Source organism: Leptonychotes weddellii, chromosome 8 (assembly GCF_054177405.1).
Source record: "Leptonychotes weddellii isolate Sample4059 chromosome 8, ASM5417740v2, whole genome shotgun sequence".
NCBI classification, from domain to species: Eukaryota; Metazoa; Chordata; class Mammalia; order Carnivora; family Phocidae; genus Leptonychotes; species Leptonychotes weddellii.
Genome location: NC_138376.1, coordinates 25,692,746 through 25,709,527, shown reverse-complemented (window position 1 = coordinate 25,709,527; position 16,782 = coordinate 25,692,746). Strand labels below are relative to the sequence as shown.

The 16,782-nt window shown below is 55.4% G+C and overlaps 1 protein-coding gene across 8 annotated transcripts in view; it reads right to left on the bottom strand.

Annotated features, from left to right (window-relative positions):
* ANKS1A (ankyrin repeat and sterile alpha motif domain containing 1A) overlaps positions 1-16,782 on the bottom strand; it is a 177,834-nt gene that overhangs the window by 17,438 nt on the left and 143,614 nt on the right. For all 8 annotated transcript variants that reach the window (XM_031032037.2, XM_031032038.2, XM_031032040.2 and 5 more), the window contains 2 exons: positions 15,547-15,613; positions 10,241-10,347 (listed from right to left, as the gene is read on the bottom strand). In XM_031032037.2, the coding sequence (XP_030887897.1) occupies positions 10,241-10,347; positions 15,547-15,613 (174 nt within the window). The remainder of the gene's footprint in view (positions 1-10,240; positions 10,348-15,546; positions 15,614-16,782) is intronic.

Genomic DNA, 16,782 nt, shown 5'->3' with positions numbered 1-16,782 from the left:
CGCATGTCTTCATTCAACAAACAGTAGAAAAGGCCTAAGAAGGGAACATTTAGGAATGTGGCACATTGGTGTGGACCCTTCTCAGCCAAAAGGAAAACAGGCTGAGCTGCCTGCAGAGGGTCCCAAGGCTGTTATGGGCCAGAGACTCTTGCCTGCCTGTCTCACTCACAGCTTTGCCGCCTGCATCTCGAGCAACGCCCAGCATGTCGTCCGTGTGCCATAGGAATCTGCTGAGGGACCAGGGAAACTTATGGTTGGAGGGAACCCCATGGACATAAAAAGAAGAGTCCAAAAAGCCAAAACCAATGCTGCTGACTTCACGACTGGTCTTTTGGAGTCCACTGTGAGGGACAAGGACGAGGTCTGGGGAGAGGTGGGGACGTGCCGGGGTGGGGAAGGGGAGCCCCAGGGATGTGTGGGGCTCAGGGGCGGGTGGTGGCAGGGTCCACAGGGAGTTTCACATGGAGGTGGGAAGAGGGCAGAGAAGTGGGTCAAGAGTTCCCCAGCCAAGGGAACAGCACGTGACAGAAGCCACCCACTTTGGGAGCAGGGAGAAGTTCTGGGCAGTGGAAGCAGGGAGGTGGGTCTGGGCTCGGGGGCTGTGCCGGGGAGTTAGCTGGTCCTGCTCAGGGCAGAGAGAAGCTGTCCTGTTCAGTCATGAGGAAACGGAGGTTCAGCAAAGGACTAACCTGCCTGAGGTCACAGAGATAGCCCTGTCCCTGCTATATTCAGTTCACAGAGCTGCCTCTTCCCCAGCCCAGAGAAGAACCAAAGCAGAAAGGGTACAGTCATTTGAACTTCACCCTATAGTCCTGACTTGTTTCCAGGCACACGGGGCTCAGCAGTCCTTCAGCAAAAGGTCTGAGCTTGGGGAGGTGCGAGCCAAGCTATGGTCAGGTAAACCGGAGCAGGGGTTGGGAAGCTGACTCCAGACCTGAGGATCAACAATTTACAGCAGCCCCAGCCCCTGCCCGTCATGAAAGCGTGGCATGGAGCTCTGCCCACCTCCGGTACACGGGGAAGCACTCGGGACAAGAAAAGGGGTTGGCCCCCAGCAAGCCCCGCCAGGTCGGAGGCCTGGGCTCTAGTCTGGGACCATCACCGAGATGCAAGGCCAAGGGATGTTTTAGCCCCTCCTCGAAGAAGACAAGCCTCTCAGCGTGGAGGTGCTGGGCAGAGCCCTGGCACCAGCTCTGGGTACTCCTTTGCTAGGGCCCCGATTCCATGGCAGACTGTGAGGCCACTCGGCCTCTCCCGGGGCTGGCCGATCCTGCTCCTCCTGCTGCTGGGAATCCAGGACCCAGAAGTTCAGGTAGTGTGTCAAGCCCCTTAAGGGCAAACACCGCAAACTTACCACCCGGCTCAAACTCAGCCCTTGTGGGAGCAATCCAGAGCAGGGCAAGGCCCACAGGCGGCCTGGGGGGAAGCCCAGACTGCTGTGGCCACGGTGAGCCACAGAGCCCTGCCCCTCCTACTCATTCTCTGCCCCCTCTCCCAAAGTCCTTCCTGCTCCCCCTGGGCGGGCCCCTTGCGCCCCAGACTGCCCGGGGCTGCTCGCCCCCTCTCTCTGCTGGCCCACCTGCGAGGATCCATGCGTGGTTAGCACAACCCCAGCCTCAAAAGGCGCTCCTGACTCAGACCAGGGCCCGGGATGGCCCAGCGCTGGGGCCGGGTACGTGCCCTAGGAATTGCAAAAACCCGCCTGTAGTGGGGGAAGCCACAGTGTCCGCTGGCAGGTTAAGTCATGGGGTGCCCGCAGACCCCAGTGCTGGCAGTCATTGCAGCTAGTCCTGAGAGACAGCTAAATGTCACGGGCAAAGGTGTGCGAGCAACACAGGAGAATGTGGGAAAAGCAGGCTGGCAGACAACGCACCCGGGCACTCCACGTCCGGGCCCATCAGTGACCGAATGTCAGCCCCTCCGGGATCTGGCCCCCACTCAAACGAAGGCGGATACCGTCTGATGGAAGAGTGTCTCCTGGCAGAGCAGCACTGGACTTGCCTCCTGAGGAGGTCTGTCACCACCCCTGAAGTGGCTTCCAGACTTCCCGCTGGGCCCGCCCCTCCAGCCTCATTTCCATATTCACTGCGGCCACTCTCACCTCAGTCACTTGGTCAGTTCTCCTGCCATCAGTCATAAAAAAGCAAAGACTCAAACCTCTTTTGGGGAGAAAGCATGAGACAGAGCTGTGGTCCTGGCCAGATTTCGCCTCTGGGGAAAGCCTGGCACCTCACCCTCTCCTCTCCAACCCGTCTCTGTGGGGAGGGATGCTCCCGAGGAGGTATCAGTAACAGATGATGGGCTCAGTCAGTGAGAGGCCCGCACACACGTCCACCTCTAGTGAGGCTCTGGGGCAAGTCTGCCCCCCCCCCCCCTGCCAGATCTGTGTGTGTGGAGGCCCTGACTCAGCACCCCCAGGCCCCAGCTGGTTCACGGGACATTTACTGTGCAGTCTCTTCAGGAATGTTGTTGGTTTCCACAGTTTTTACGGGGCCCTGCCTCTATATTCCCCGCATGAAAACATTTTTTCCTGAGTAGAAAAGTTATACAAGTTTATTGTAGTGCATTTTAAAAATAAATACAGCATAAAGAAAAATGTAAAAGCCACCCACAGATCCATCACCTCACAGGAAAAAAAGGGGTACCATTCTGGTATTTTTTCTTTTTTTTCTGGTATTTTTTCTAAGAGAATATTTCTTAAAAGGTAGGATTGGAATCAGTTCTATCAGTTTGGTGTATTTTTCTAAGCTTTTATTTTAAAAACTTTCAAAAAGCAAAATTGGGATCATAGTATATATATTGTTCTTTTGTTTTCTTCCCCACATTCTCCTGTGTAGCTGTCTTTCAGGACTGCTGCAGTGACTGCCAGCACTGGGGTCCACAGGCACCCCATGACTTAAACCGCCAGTGGACACTGTGGCTTCCCCCACTGCAGGCGGGTTTTTGCGGTTCCTGGCACGTACCCGGCCCCAGCGCTGGGCCGTCCCGGGCCCAGTCCCCTGGGGCGCAGGTGGCTGCACACAGAACAGGTCCTTGGTCTGAGCCAGAAGCGCCTTCTGAGGCTGGGGTTGTGCTAACCACCTGTGGATCCTCGCAGGTGGGCCAGCAGAGAGAGGGGGCGCAGGAAGGACCTTTGGGAGAGGGGGCCGAGTGAGTAGGAGGGGCAGGGCTCTGTGGCTCACCGCCGTGGCCCCAAATGTTAATAACGATGGAAAACAGAAGCCATGCTCCCTGAAGCCTGCATGTGTTCACTCACCTGGGGGCTGAGGGCTTTCTGTGTGCCAGCTACACGCAAGGCAGCTGCCGTATAAAGGAATAAGAACCTGTTCAAATAAGAACTGAGTTCAAACTCCAATTTTGCTGTTCAAGGTTCTTACGCACTTAGAACCTTGTAAATAGGAATAAGCAACCCCCCCCCGACCCCGATTCACAGGTTAAATAAGGAAGCTGAGCACTGACCTGCTGGCAAGAACCAGGTGCTCAAGGATGCTTCTTGCGTCTCTCTGTTTGCTGCTGTTTGGCCCAGCCCACCCGTGCCTGCCCTGGGGCTGGGTCACAGAACTTCCCAAACTGACACCTTCCCCCAGCTCGGGCCCCTGAGCCACAGGAGCGGCTCAGCCCTGCCCCGCACCCCCTGCTCTCCTAGCGATCCCCTACCCTGCTGCAGCACAGACCTGTCCTCACCCGGAAAGACAGAACTTGATGGTGACCAATGCAACCCGTTCCACAGAAGAGGAGGAAGAAGCACCAATGTCACCAGTTCTGTTTTGGAAGCCGGAGGCCCTCTCTACCCGTCAATCTCAGAAGGGCTCCTCCCAAGGATGGATGCCACGGCACCAGCGTCGGGACTCGCCTCCCAGTTTTGTGGCAACAACACCCCTTTGTGATCCTTGCTCTCCCAATCAGGTTCTTGGTGTCCCCATTCTCTCCATACCAGGCCCAGCATCCTTCCCTCCATCTGCTACCCATCATCCCCAAACATCTGCCTTTCTGAGGCCTTATCTGAGGTCAAGGTGCTGTATTCACCCCCCAAATCAGCCGTGGAAGTTAGCTAGGCCCAAGGCAGTCTGGAGTCAAAGGGTTCAGTTCCAAGACCACCCAAAGCAAGCTTTACGCCATGGACCTGAGGACAAAGGCAATGTGTGTCCGGCAGAGAACAGCCGCCGCCTGCCCTCCATGAGGAGAACATGCCACCTTACCGCCTTACATTCTTGTGGTCACGGCTGGTCTGAGTGGCAGTTATGTGTCACAACAGGGAACAGTGTGTCCCCTGCAGAACTTATGCCCCCATAAAGCAAGCAGTCAAATGAGATGCCATGGGACAGGGGATAAACAGGCGGGCACAAAATCTTATAGGGGGGGCCTGGAGGAAAACCCACATCTCCTGACTCCCAGGTCTGGTTCTCTTTGCAAGTAAGTAGAACCTCAACTTTTCCCTTGAGCCTTTCTCCCTCCAGTTGACTTAACTGTGGCCTCAGCAAGCGGCTGACCTTCACTGAGTATCCTGTGGTGGTGGGAGGTGCAGAGCCAGAGGGCTTCGGTGGGGCCCCCAGCCAGTGCCAAGAGCTTACTGGGGTCTGATTCCCACCAGCTTCTTTTTCCAGCCTTCTGTAGAGTAGCTCCCAACATGCAGTGCGTAGATGGAATGTCTGCCTGACCCAGATAGGCACCTGCAAATGATGCCAGGTAGCACCAGCTCACTCACTGGCTCACATGCCAGGGCCCTTCTTTGAGGGGACGCACTGAGCACAAGGCCCAGACATAGCACATTCCTGGGAAAGGAGATTTGGAGATTAGAGTGAGAGATGGGAGCCTGACTCGAGGCCCAGGAGACCCGCTTCTAGTCACAACTCAGCCATCTGCTTGAGGAGCAACCTTGGGCAAATGACTTAATCCGAGAGTCCTCAGTGTGGAGTCTATGGACCCCAGGAATCCACTGATGGGCTCCAGGGATGCCTGTGAATACCTGAATTTTAACTGACAACTTGGTGTGTGAGGAGGTCTGTGCATCTGATAGAGACACATGGGCCCCTGGGCCCTGCCCCATGGACTTCACTTTCTGCACATGTGCATTGGTGGGGGTTGGAATACGTGAACACTCAGACATCTGAGCTGCCGGCACAGAAACCCCTGTTCCTGCTCATGGTCAGAAACCACGGAACAGGGGCGCCTGGGTGGCTCAGCTGTTAAGCGTCTGCCTTCGGCTCAGGTCATGATCCCAGGGTCCTGGGATCGAGCCCCTCATCGGGCTCCCTGCTCCGCGGGAAGCCTGCTTCTCCCTCTCCCACTCCCCCTGCTTATGTTCCCTCTCTCGCTGTGTCTCTCTCTGTCAAATAAATAAATAAAATCTAAAAAAAAAAAAGAAAAGAAAAAAGAAACCACGGAATAGTCCAATTCCATCTTAAAGTGTACTTAGTTAATTTCACAGACATGAAGATAGTTCTCCGTTCCTTTCACTGTCAAGGGGACTGGAGAAGGCCAGAGCTGTACCGGGGGAAACCACAGTGGGACTCCAGCTGCTATCTCCCCAACCCCGAAGAACTCCACATGGTCTGGCAGACAGAAAGGAAGAGGGAGAGCAAGAGATCGCATGGCCTGGAAAGAGGCCCAAAGTGAGCCTGCTTGTCTCAAGGTAAAAGGGCCCAGCAGAGACGAGGAAGCATCTGGTGGTGCATCCACCCTTGAGATCCCCCGAGGAGTTAAGTGACCACAGAAATGAGTCAGCCCAAGAGGCAGGATCCACACTGTCTGAGAGTATTCCTTTCAAAGCCCAGCTCCCAGCTCCATGGACCCTCGAATGCCCCTAGTTGAGGAAAATCTCCCTATCGGGCCCTGCTTCACACTGGGACACAGAAAATTCTGACAGAGCAGCCAGCAGTGAGAGCACTCTGTGGGGAGAAGAGGGGGCTAGGGCAGCTGGAGAAGACGTCGAGGCGGGGGGAGGCGTCTAGGCAGCAGTGCCGCAGCAGGCCCAGGCCAAGAGGCCCCTTGAAGCCTGAGAGGGAAGAAGGCAAAGGGAGGGAGCATAGGAAGTCAGGGTAGGAAGCCAAGGGCATGGCCTCCCTGTGCACGGAATGCCCCCTCCAAATCGAGTGAGAAGCTAATCCGGGGACAGAGCAGGGAGAGAAGCTCCGGGGTCTGGGGACCTGGCTGGAAACTTCACAGAGGCCAAAGAAGAATGACCCCCTCCCCAAGCCTGTGCCGTTCAGCTCTCGGGGCTCGCTCCTCTTCACCTGTCATCCCTCCCCAACACATGGGCACAAGCTGGCCTGGTCTCAGAAACAGAGAGGAAAACAGTAGGAGCCTAGCTGCATGTGGCAGAAGCCTGTGGAGAAATAAATTGACAGGAGGAGCAAGAGGCCTCCATGACGGCGCTGGCTCTAAGAGGCGCCGGGCTTGTGGCTGAGTCTGTTTCTAACCCACCCCGAGCTGGCTGCCAGACTCATTTCCCTGTTCCGTTTGTCTGTCCGCCCAGCATAGCCCCCACCACATGCCCGCTCTCCGCCGTGCCCTGTCATCTAAGGTGCAGCCCGACCCCAGGGGCTCTCTGCCTCATGAGGGCCGCAGCCAGAGGGCCCCCCATAATGTGGCCACCAAGGCCGCTCACAGTCGAGCCCAGCCCACCTCTCCTGCCTGGCCAAGGCCCTGTCCCCTCACTATACTCACTATACTGACCTCCTTACTCTCCGCAGACTGCTCAGGACCCACACTCGCCCCTCGTCTGTGCGTGGGCTCTCTGAGTACCACAGACCCGGCAAACCCTGGGACAGCAAGTGTGACCCAGAAGTTCAAAGTTGCACAGACCTGGGCTAGCGCCTTGGCCCTGCCACTTACTGGCAGTGCCTCTGCCCTCTGGGCCTCACAGCCCCGTACGAGACTCGACCAACGACACGCCCGGGGCCGTGGGCCAGCTCAGTGCCCAGCACGTGGTCCACAGTCGGGAAGGTGGGTTCTCCTCCCGCGTTCCTGCAGCACCTACACGCCTCACCACAGCACTTAACACCGGCCTGCTCTATTGTTTTTATCGCTTTATGTGCCTGTTTTCCCAGCTGGACCATCAAGTTCCTTCCGACACATGCATTACTTGCTTTTCTGACTTCAGATCCATTCATTCATTGTAGGAAATGCAGAAAACCTATTACATTCCAAAAAAGAGAGTAAGCCACCTACAGTCCTCCTTAGATAACCACCGGAAACATTTTGGATGACCCCCTTGCACCTCTTGTGCAGAGAGGTTTTCTTTTTTGAAAATTAAGATCATGATGCATATGGATTTTTGTGTCTTGATTTCTTCACTCAACAATCCAAGGTGAGGTTTCTCCACATCAGACATTCTTCAAAAACATTTTTTTAACATCCACCTAACACTCCAGCATGTGGAGCACCATCACTGACTCAACTGCCACCCCGTGAAGGGAGGTCAGGTTCAGTCCCTAGACAGGGAGACCTGCACCAGCACGCGTGGAGCTACCAACTGTCCCACCATGTTAATCAAATGCATTTCCTCCCTTCTCCTAAGAAAGCCCATTTCCCGTGGACAAAACTTGGGGTGAAAAACGGAACTGGCTGTGATATATGAGCCAGTGTTGTGGGCTGGCTGGCAGAGGCGGGAGCCAGATTCTTGGGCCCTGTCTCCCAGGGCCTGGCGTCGGCCAGATCAGCTAAGGGAACACCCGGCAGCCCCTGCTGCCCTGGCTGTGACCCCTCCAAATCGAAGGTGCTTTCTGCCCATAGGCAAGGGAGTGTGAATAAAGTTCAAGGTGCAATGCTGGTCCAGCTCAGTCATCCCATCACAGGAGGAACAGCCCAGAGTAAGAGGATGTTGGACCTAGACAAGACCAGACCTAGGAGGGCATGACAGAAAGTCTTCAATTTTCTAAGGGGCGTAAGTGTGTTCTCTGTGGCCCAAAAGGTACACCTGGGGCCAAGGGACAGAAACTACAAGGCAACAGATATTGGCTGAGCCTGAGCAACGCAAAGAACGAGCGGCAACTACTTTGTAAGGTGGTGAATCCTCTGTCACTGGACAGCATCAGGGCCAAGATTATCTGGAAGGGCGTCAGGCACAGATGATGAGACCCGCACGATGGTGAAGCCCCTCCCACCCTGACACGGAGCTGTAGGACCCCGCCACAGGGAAATGCTACAGCAGCGCATTATCTGTGAAACACTCTTCATGTCCATATGTTCCTCCTACATCTAGAGCCCAGCTCCCTGGAAGCTACTTGTTCATCTTGTAGAACACTCTCCCGGGCATTTGAGAACCAAGAAAAACATTTGCAACCTACTGAAAACCCAACTACATGGACATATACCACAGCTAACGTTACGGAAATTATACCATATGCACCGAGAGAATGTTTCTAAATAAAAATGCCCCCATTCTTGTGTGTTTTTTCCTTTTTTCTGGTTGCTAAAACAATTAGCCTTACAGTCCATCTGGCAATTTACATGCAATTACCCATGATGCTTTGCATGGCTCCTCAGGCCACTCTAGGTATCAGAAGTAACATGCTCAACTGAGGTGTAATCAGCATTCCTTCCTGTACAGACTCTGCCTGCCAGTGCCCCACCGGAAACGAGAGAGCAGTGACGAGGAACAGCTCGTGCCCAGGGCAACAGGAGGAGCCTAGAAAGGTTCTGGAAAGACTGAGCTGCGGGCCTCCCTCGATGAGTGTCCTTCCCCGAAAGAAAGACACATTCTAATAGAGGCCCTGCATCCTGTGTGGATGTTTGGCTCAGGGCCAGATTTACCAAGATGCCCACCTAGCTACTTTCTGGGCATGAGCACAGGGAGGGGCAGGTAAGCGGTTTTAAGAGTCTTGATGTTCGAAGGTTGGGAACCTTACCCTTTCCAAAATTAGCAGGAGGAGGGTTGAGAAGTCAAGAGCTCAGCCTCTAAAATACTGAAGCACAGGGAGGGGGACGCTGTGAAGTCCACAGCCTCCTCACCCTTGCCTGACAGCTGGTCTGGTGAAGGGGGCGTGCTGGGAGAGGGAAGGTCCCTCAGCACTCAGCACCAGAGGCCAACTGCCCCAGCTCACTGGCTGAACCACCACCTCTATCCTGGGTTTGTCGGTCTTCCCCCAGCACCGTGGGGAGTCAGGGGTTAGGTTATAAGAACCATAAATATACCCAGGTTAACTTAAAAAAAAATTACTATTTAAAAAACTAAGATTTTTAAAAGCTGAAAAATAACTGGCCCTAAGCTGGCTTTGGAAGGGGGGTTTGCTACAGATTTTACTGTCTGCCCTGGAGATGGAGATGGCCCAGGTGAGGCAGGCCTGTCCTAGTGAGGGTTCCTCCTGGCAGCCCCAGGCCAGCACCCTGGGCAAGCTGTTATTCAGAAAACACCAAATGCAAGCCCATCAGTGGGAAACCCAGAGGGACCCACACTGGAGCTAGGAGCTCTGGGCTGATTGACCCCAACCCTTTCACTTTACCATCTCTGGAAGGGCTTCCAGGAGAGGGAGGCTCATGGGTACCCTGCCTGAGCTACTTTCTGGACTGACAGAAGGAGCACTGGATCCTAAGTCCAGGGTCCCAGCCAGGCCCAAGCTCCACAGGCAGCCTGAGGAAAAACACCTAGATTTTTCTTTTTCTTTGACATCTTGCGTTGTGTAAGAAGACAGTATAAAATGATACCTCAGAAAAGCAACTGATCCTTCAAACCGCCAATTCAGCCTCTCCTCTGGGCCATCCCTGAGGTTAGGATTCCCTGAGGCTGCACGGCCACATTCCCCACCCCGGATGCTTGGCCTGGGCTGGGCAGGGAAGAAGCCTTTCTGCTGGACAATAAAGGAAACTTCTGGTATCCAAGAGAGATGGGACAGGGAATCACCACAGGGAACCTGGCTGTCCCGTCCACCAGAACTCCCAGTGTCTGACCCAGAACAAGACGGCCTTGAGACCTCACCGCACAGCACATGGTCTGAAGCCCGAGAGGGGGACCAGCAAGGGGCAAAGGTCTGCAGGCAGGTATCCTACCTCTCGGGACACAGCCTTGCAAAGAGCCCGCCCGACCGAACTGTTTCGGGGAACAAAGTTGAAGGCAACAGAGTTTAGAAAGAAGGCACACGACACTCGGCTGATTTCCCGGATGTCTAAGTCACTTCCTTCACGCTTCGCTGGGATGCAGGTCTACGTACTGTTTCACACTCCAGCAGGGGCCACGGGAGATCAGAGAAGCCCGGTTCCGCGGGGCTGCACCCCACCCCTGAGGAGGCCTCCGGGCACTTACCAGGAAGCGGACATCGTCAAAGCCATTCAGAAGCAACTTGCTCTCATACTGCTGCAGCCCCACCGCCTCCAGCCACTCCCCGACGCTCTGCTCCAGCGTCCGCGAACCTGACGAGAGAGGAACCGGCAGACGCTTGAAAAGGGAAAAACCATTAAGGCGGTAGCAGCGGCACTCTGAGGAAGACAGATGGCACTGCCACATCATAGTCATTACCATAAAGCAGCCAGACTATGTACAAGAGACCAGAGGGCAGAGGACCCGCAGCTCCTCTTCCGGGTGCCGGCCAAGGGCAGGACGGCCCGGGCTGCACACCGCCCCCCCCCCCCGCCCCCCAGTCCGAGCTGCTCCGGGGCTGCGGCGGCACATGCACGGTCGCCGCCCACAGGTCGGGGGGAGTTCCTCGTCAGCGTTCACACTGAGGTATTTCAGGAAGTCTGTTCCCACGGGCACTAGAGGGGCTGGGGGGCTCCTCTCATCCATGCAACTTCTGGAGCCCCCGTGGGGCCATGGGCGAGGGGCACGTCCTGTGACCTTGCAGCACACACTGGTCAGGAGGGCGCACGCATCTTCATGCAGCTGAGGGACACAGGCACACAGCGAGGGCTCCGGGAGGGAAGCAGCGGCGGCTGTTCACGGGGACCCAGCACATGCAACGCGAGCAGCACAGAACCCGGCAGGGGGAGAAAAGAGACTTTTACTTGTTTTCCCCCAGCAGTCCCGGAATAAGCAAACCATGGCCACCGGCCCTTTGTGCTCAGAGGCTCAAGGCAGAGGGGCCGAGAGTGCGGCGCCTGGGCCGCGCGGCCCGGGGATCGGGCTCAGGTGCGGCTCAGCTGTGACAGCGACATCACACTCCTTCGGGCTGCGCGGCCGGCGGGGCCAGGAGCCCAGGCCACAGCTAGACTCTGGCTGCTGGCGAGCGGGGCGTCTCCCGCGCCAGGGCGCTGTCTGAAGGGCTGCCTTCCCGGGCCGGGCTCTCTTGCCGGGGCTGGGCATTCATTTTCCTCTTCTGAGAGTGGCTGTTCCTGTGACTCGCCTGCCTGCTCAGGTGGAAAGCAGGCAGGCAGATCCAGTTCTTGGCTAAAGAAGACAAAACCCAGCCCGATGAAAGAAAGGGGAAAAGGAAGCGGTCCTCTGTCAGCTGAGCTGTGGCGGCTTAAGTCTATTCACGTTCGGCGCTGTTCTCTCTTTGGCTGAGTGATAAAGACAGCAACTGTCTTCCCAGGGTCTCCGGACCTTGACGTTCTCCTCGGAGGGCAAGTGTGGAAGGGACGACATGTATCTGCTCTGCTCCTCGCGCCGGATGGGGGCGTGTGGTGGGGTGGGGAAGAACAGAGTTCAGCCCTCCCTGCAGACCTGAGCTGAGCCCCTAACCCCCACCTACTTCTCTGGATCTCCTGGGCAAGAACAGATAAAAGAAGGGGGAAAAAAAAAACAAACAAAGAGGAAGGGAGGAAAAAGAAGAACCAACTACGAAAACATCACCTCCAGAGAACTCTTGACACGGTGAAAGTCATTCTGTTGTTTTCCCGGCACTTTCTGCCCTTCAAGGCAGGTCAAGGCCAACTGGCTTGGTGGTCTAGGAGCCCCGGGTGACCCACTGTCCTCGGCTCCCCCTCCTCTGTCCTCTGCAGAAGAGCTGGTGGTCAGGGACCCGGCGGCCGTCCGACGCACGCTGCAGCAGCACTCCGAGACGCTGGGTCCCCTGCCCTTGAGTGGGGCTGACTGCTCCAGGGAACCTAGGCGGCGGGCTCTTGTGTGCCCACGAAGTCAAGTGTCCCCGGCTGCTGATTCATGCCTGCTTGTAATCCCCTAGCCGGGCAGCTGTGGTCCTGGCTGCTCCCGGTGGATGTGTGCGCTCACAGAACCGCAGCAGAGTGCTTTGTCTGGAGGCTCCTGGGCTCCACGCTGCCTGCTGCCGGCCCCACAGCCCTCGCTCGCTCTCATAATGTCTGGCCCTCCCCTTCTCCCCTCCCCACCCTCCTCCCTTCCACGCTCAGGAAAATACATCAGGGATCGGACATCGGAGCAGAAGCTGCTGCTGCCGCCGCCGCCACCACCGAGGGAAGAGGACACAGCAGCACAAGCACCAGAGCAAAATGACAGGTTCCCCGGCACCTCATGTCAGCCGGCACACATACGTATGAAAGGCGGAGATGGGGAGACTCTACCTGCAGCTCAAGGGGCTGGAAACAGCTTATCGGGGACAGAGAAGGCACATTCCTACAGTTTGGGCCAATAGTTTCTAGGACAGCCAGAGAAGGGGACAGAGGAGTGACACAGCCCTGAGGGCACAGCCCACAGGTGAAGTGACCCCCGCCCCCACTCACCACGTGAGAAAGATTGTGCCTCCCTGCCAAGAGGACAAGCCATTGGGGCATAACAAAAACAAGTGACGAAATAAAGACGGTCCACCTAATATTCCTCAGGTGAGCGAGTGTACTCAACACCTTGGGAAGAGACTTCTCCCTGGGCCCGTCGGAACCCAGGGGAGAAGCACCAGGCCCAGAGCAGGCTCCTCACTATCTAGAGGAGGGCATGGGATGGGAGGCACTAAGGAAAAAGGCCCAAACCCCAAGTACAGCTGTGAAGACAGAAAATGTAACATGTAGAGACAAAGACCCAGGGCCCACATGTCACCCTCTAAACGTGCTGGGGGATGCCTATAGCCCAACACACTGTAGTTGGCCTTGGTGAAGAAGGGGGCTCTGTGTGCAGGGAGATCAGGCCCCAGAGGAGCCTGCAGTGAACGGCTACTCAAGAGCTAAAACGGTTGGCTTTAGCAAATGAAATCAAGTGATCTCTTCCGCTGCTTGACAGACAGGCCTTTGTTGAAGGCAGCCAGAGGCCCGGGCTAGTGGGAAGGCTCCCCCTCCCGGGACCCCTGACAGTGGAATGAGTTGTGAAACCTGTCTGTTGGGGATTTGGGTAACTAGCTCCAGTGCTGGAAGCTCAGGGTCCCAAGGCCCAAGACAAGAGTAAGACTCCAGTTCCACGTAGGGTCTCGCCCTTCAGGACACGATCCTCTGCGAAACCAGTCACACTGAGCAATCCTGTGCTTAGCTAATGGCTGCCTGCCGGAAGGCCTGCTCCTCCTCCTCCAGGCTGGCAATGCTAGAGCCCAAGCCTCTTCTCCTAGAGCCAGAAACCTAAGGACAATCTGGACCCTGCTACTGACTATCCAAAGTAATCAAGAATTCTGTTCTCGTCTGAGCTGAAAGCTGGTGCTCCCCGAGGTCCTGGGGAAAGCCCCCTCCCGACCCATCGGGTGGAAGACAGAGTTCAGGGGAAGAGCTGAGTCTACTCTCTCCATGCTTCCTGGCCTGGCAGCAGTCCAGACACAGGGGGCTGGGCCTCTCTGCGGCACGGGTGTGCCCACCCTGGACTCTCCTAAGCTGCTGTATGGAGGATGGCTCAACTCAGCGGTGCTAACACAGGGCTGTATGCTGGGATCCAGTGACGCAGGGGGGTAACCAGACCACCTCTCACCACTCACACGGGTCTGTGGGGGTAAGAATGGTGGGTGGGACCCACAGGGCAAGGAAAGAGCTCAGTGTCACCACCCCGAAGGAGAAGGGCTCTTCCAGAAATGTGTTTTCCAGAGGTGCTGCCACATCTCCTAATTTACCAAAGTTGAGAGGTAATGGCCTGCTCTGACCCACACTCTCAAGCACATGCGCTCCTTGGACATAGAGGGGTACAGGGAAGCAGAAAGCAGCTTCAACTGAACTATCGATCCCATTCCTGACTGTCCCCAAAGCACAGCTTTGAAAACTAGCAACGGTCAGTATTGAGCATCTATTCCCAACAAACACTTGGCTCTTGATAAAGCCCGCACACAACAGAGTGTGAGATTGTTTATCTGAGTGTGGAGCCAGCACGTGGAAACAGAGCCACAAACTCTTAGCCAGAAAAGCCACCTCTACAGACCCCAGCATGAGCCAAGACTGAAAGAGATGGACCACACCGGGCTGGGCCCTCTCTGCTAGGAGCCAGGGAAACAAGGTTGCTGGAGGGAGGGGGCTCCAGGACCCCAGCTGGACGAGTGGTGGAGGGAGACAAGCCAGGGGAGCAGATGCTCCTCTTCTCTAGGTTTTTCAATACGACTAAGTAATTATTTCATGGACAAAAGACGAGCAGAGCTACCATTTACCTCTTTTGCTCAAGTTTTTGTATCTGGTACTCATTCCCAACAAACCTATGAGGTAGGTACTATTATCAAATGTTGTAGCTCGGGAACTGCGGGCTCAGAGAGATTAAGTGACTCGCCCAAGACCTGTAAGTATCCAGAAGCAGAATTTGAACCCAGGGCTGAGGCTTCAGAGCCCATGCTCTTTCCATAAGCACCGCGGCCTCAGCAGCAACTTTCTCCCCAAGCTGCAACTAGAGGTGTCACTTGGGCTAGGAGGCCAATCCGGGCTGGAGCCTCCTGAATGAGCAGGGAATCCCACCCCTTCAGTTAGAGAGGCATTTCTCAATGACAGGGAGAGGCCAAGCCCCATGGAGCTGCTCTCAGCCTGGGAGTTCTGGTGGCAGGGGGTCTGCAGATGCTTGGGGGAAGGGATATGAGACTTGCTCCGGCAAAGAGGTACCTTTAGAAATGTCACCTCAGCTGAGAAAAGTAACATAACCACAATTCTATCATCAAGGAAAACAGCTCAGATATGGCCTCTCTAGGTGCCCACTTCAAACAAAGGAAATTGAGGCCGACCTCACCCTTGGGCTTTGAAAAGAAAAGCATGCCCAGAGTAGCGGTGATCTGGAGTAAAAATGATGAGCGACTAGGTAAATGGAAAAATGCAGAAAAAGACATAAGGAGGGGCACAAAGCCACCCCCTCCAGGTGACGCAGGCTAACAGTCTGACCCCACTGATCCAACCCAGTGCTCTGCTACCAGCATGGAGCAGGCAAACGCGAGCTACTTTCTCACGAAGGGCTAGTGCCACAGCTGTCTGGGAAGCGGGACAGACCAGCGTTGAGGTGCACTCCAATTTAAGCCCATCGAGAAAGCCTATGTTTACAGACATAATTATGGATAAGTGACAACCATTAACTTTAAAAAAAAACAACGAAACCTTCCTAATAGGTGGGCCTAAAATGCAACTCCCCTCCAATCCGTCTAAAATAACAGCTCGGTGGGCCATACAGATACCTGAGGTTCTGAACTGCAGGAGCATGGTGCGGGCTGAGGCTGACCTCTCTCACCCACCACATGTCTGTCTTCTGGGTCAGAGGACAAAAAACCTGAGCCAGAAAGGAGCCAAAGGTCTGTGTTCCACAGGGAAAATGGCTGCTTGGTACGATACCTGAGATCTTCTGCTGTTCCTGAGAAAAGTCAATCCCTTCGCCAATAGAGCTCATGATTTTCTCAATCTGGAACGGAAGAAAGAGGAACAAAAAGGAGAGGTTGTCAGGCTCAGGTTAAACATTGCCAGCTCACCATTAGCACCCACGGCGGGGTGCGAGGGTGGGGGAGGCCCTCCAGGTCTCTTCCAGATAATTCCAAGGTCCAGCACCAACCTGCAACGGATCAGAACTCTCTGCCGCTCAGATCAAGAAAGGCCCTTCTGTGACCACAGCCCAACGGGGGTGAAAGACAGGCTCCGAGGAGAGGGAGTGGGAAACCACCTGTGCTCAGCTGCTGGAAATGCCGGCGAATCTTCCTTCCGAGGCATTTATGTATCGCTCCCTGCAGCAGTTCCCCCAGCCCAGCAGAGACGGGGCACAGGGGGCAACAGCAGGCCAGGCCTGGCACATTTCACTGCTCACACCAGAATTTAAATTCCATGAGAGCAGAGACTTGGCCAACTTGGTTCCATGCGACACCCCAAGTGCCTAGAGCAGTGCCTGGCAAATGCTACCTTTCAACAGACAATTAATATTGCCTGGCTGCCAGCTCTGAGGGCTGAGGACAATTTTGAGAGCTGAGACAAGCAGAGAACCTGAACACGGGAGCCTCGTAGAAGTCAAAGTGAGGCAGGCATATAACTCTGATCAGAGAATCTTTTACTCCCTGAAGGTACAGAAATGTATCCTTCCTCCGGATCGTAGCAGAGCAAGCTGGTCTCGAAGCATCCAACGACTCCAGCACTGCCCCCTGTATGGACCACCTGTTCCAGCCATCTGGCTTTGGTCACCCTGAGCCAGAGCCAAGCCCCCCACTCCAGGAAACCTGGCCAGGGGCAGGGCAGGGCAGTAAGGAGGCGGCCACCTTCTCTTCCTCTCCTCCTCCTCTTTTGGGTTGCAGCGATAATGAGCTCATTCATGGCTCTTTTTCCAAAAAAAAAAAAGGAAAGAGAATCTTTCGTACCAGAGCTTGGATGTGTTTTCTTCTAAGTGCAAGTAAGGAGCCTGGGTCTGACAATCAAAACAAAAACAAAACCAAAAACCACCACCACCAACTTTCCATCCAGTCTCCAGCTGGCAGACAAAGATGGCGCATTTGACACCCAGCAGAAGAACACATCCTTCCCTTTGCAGCCAGGAGCTGTGGCTATTTTCCTCCGGCCACAGAAATGCCTGCCGGCTCCAGCAGTCACCTG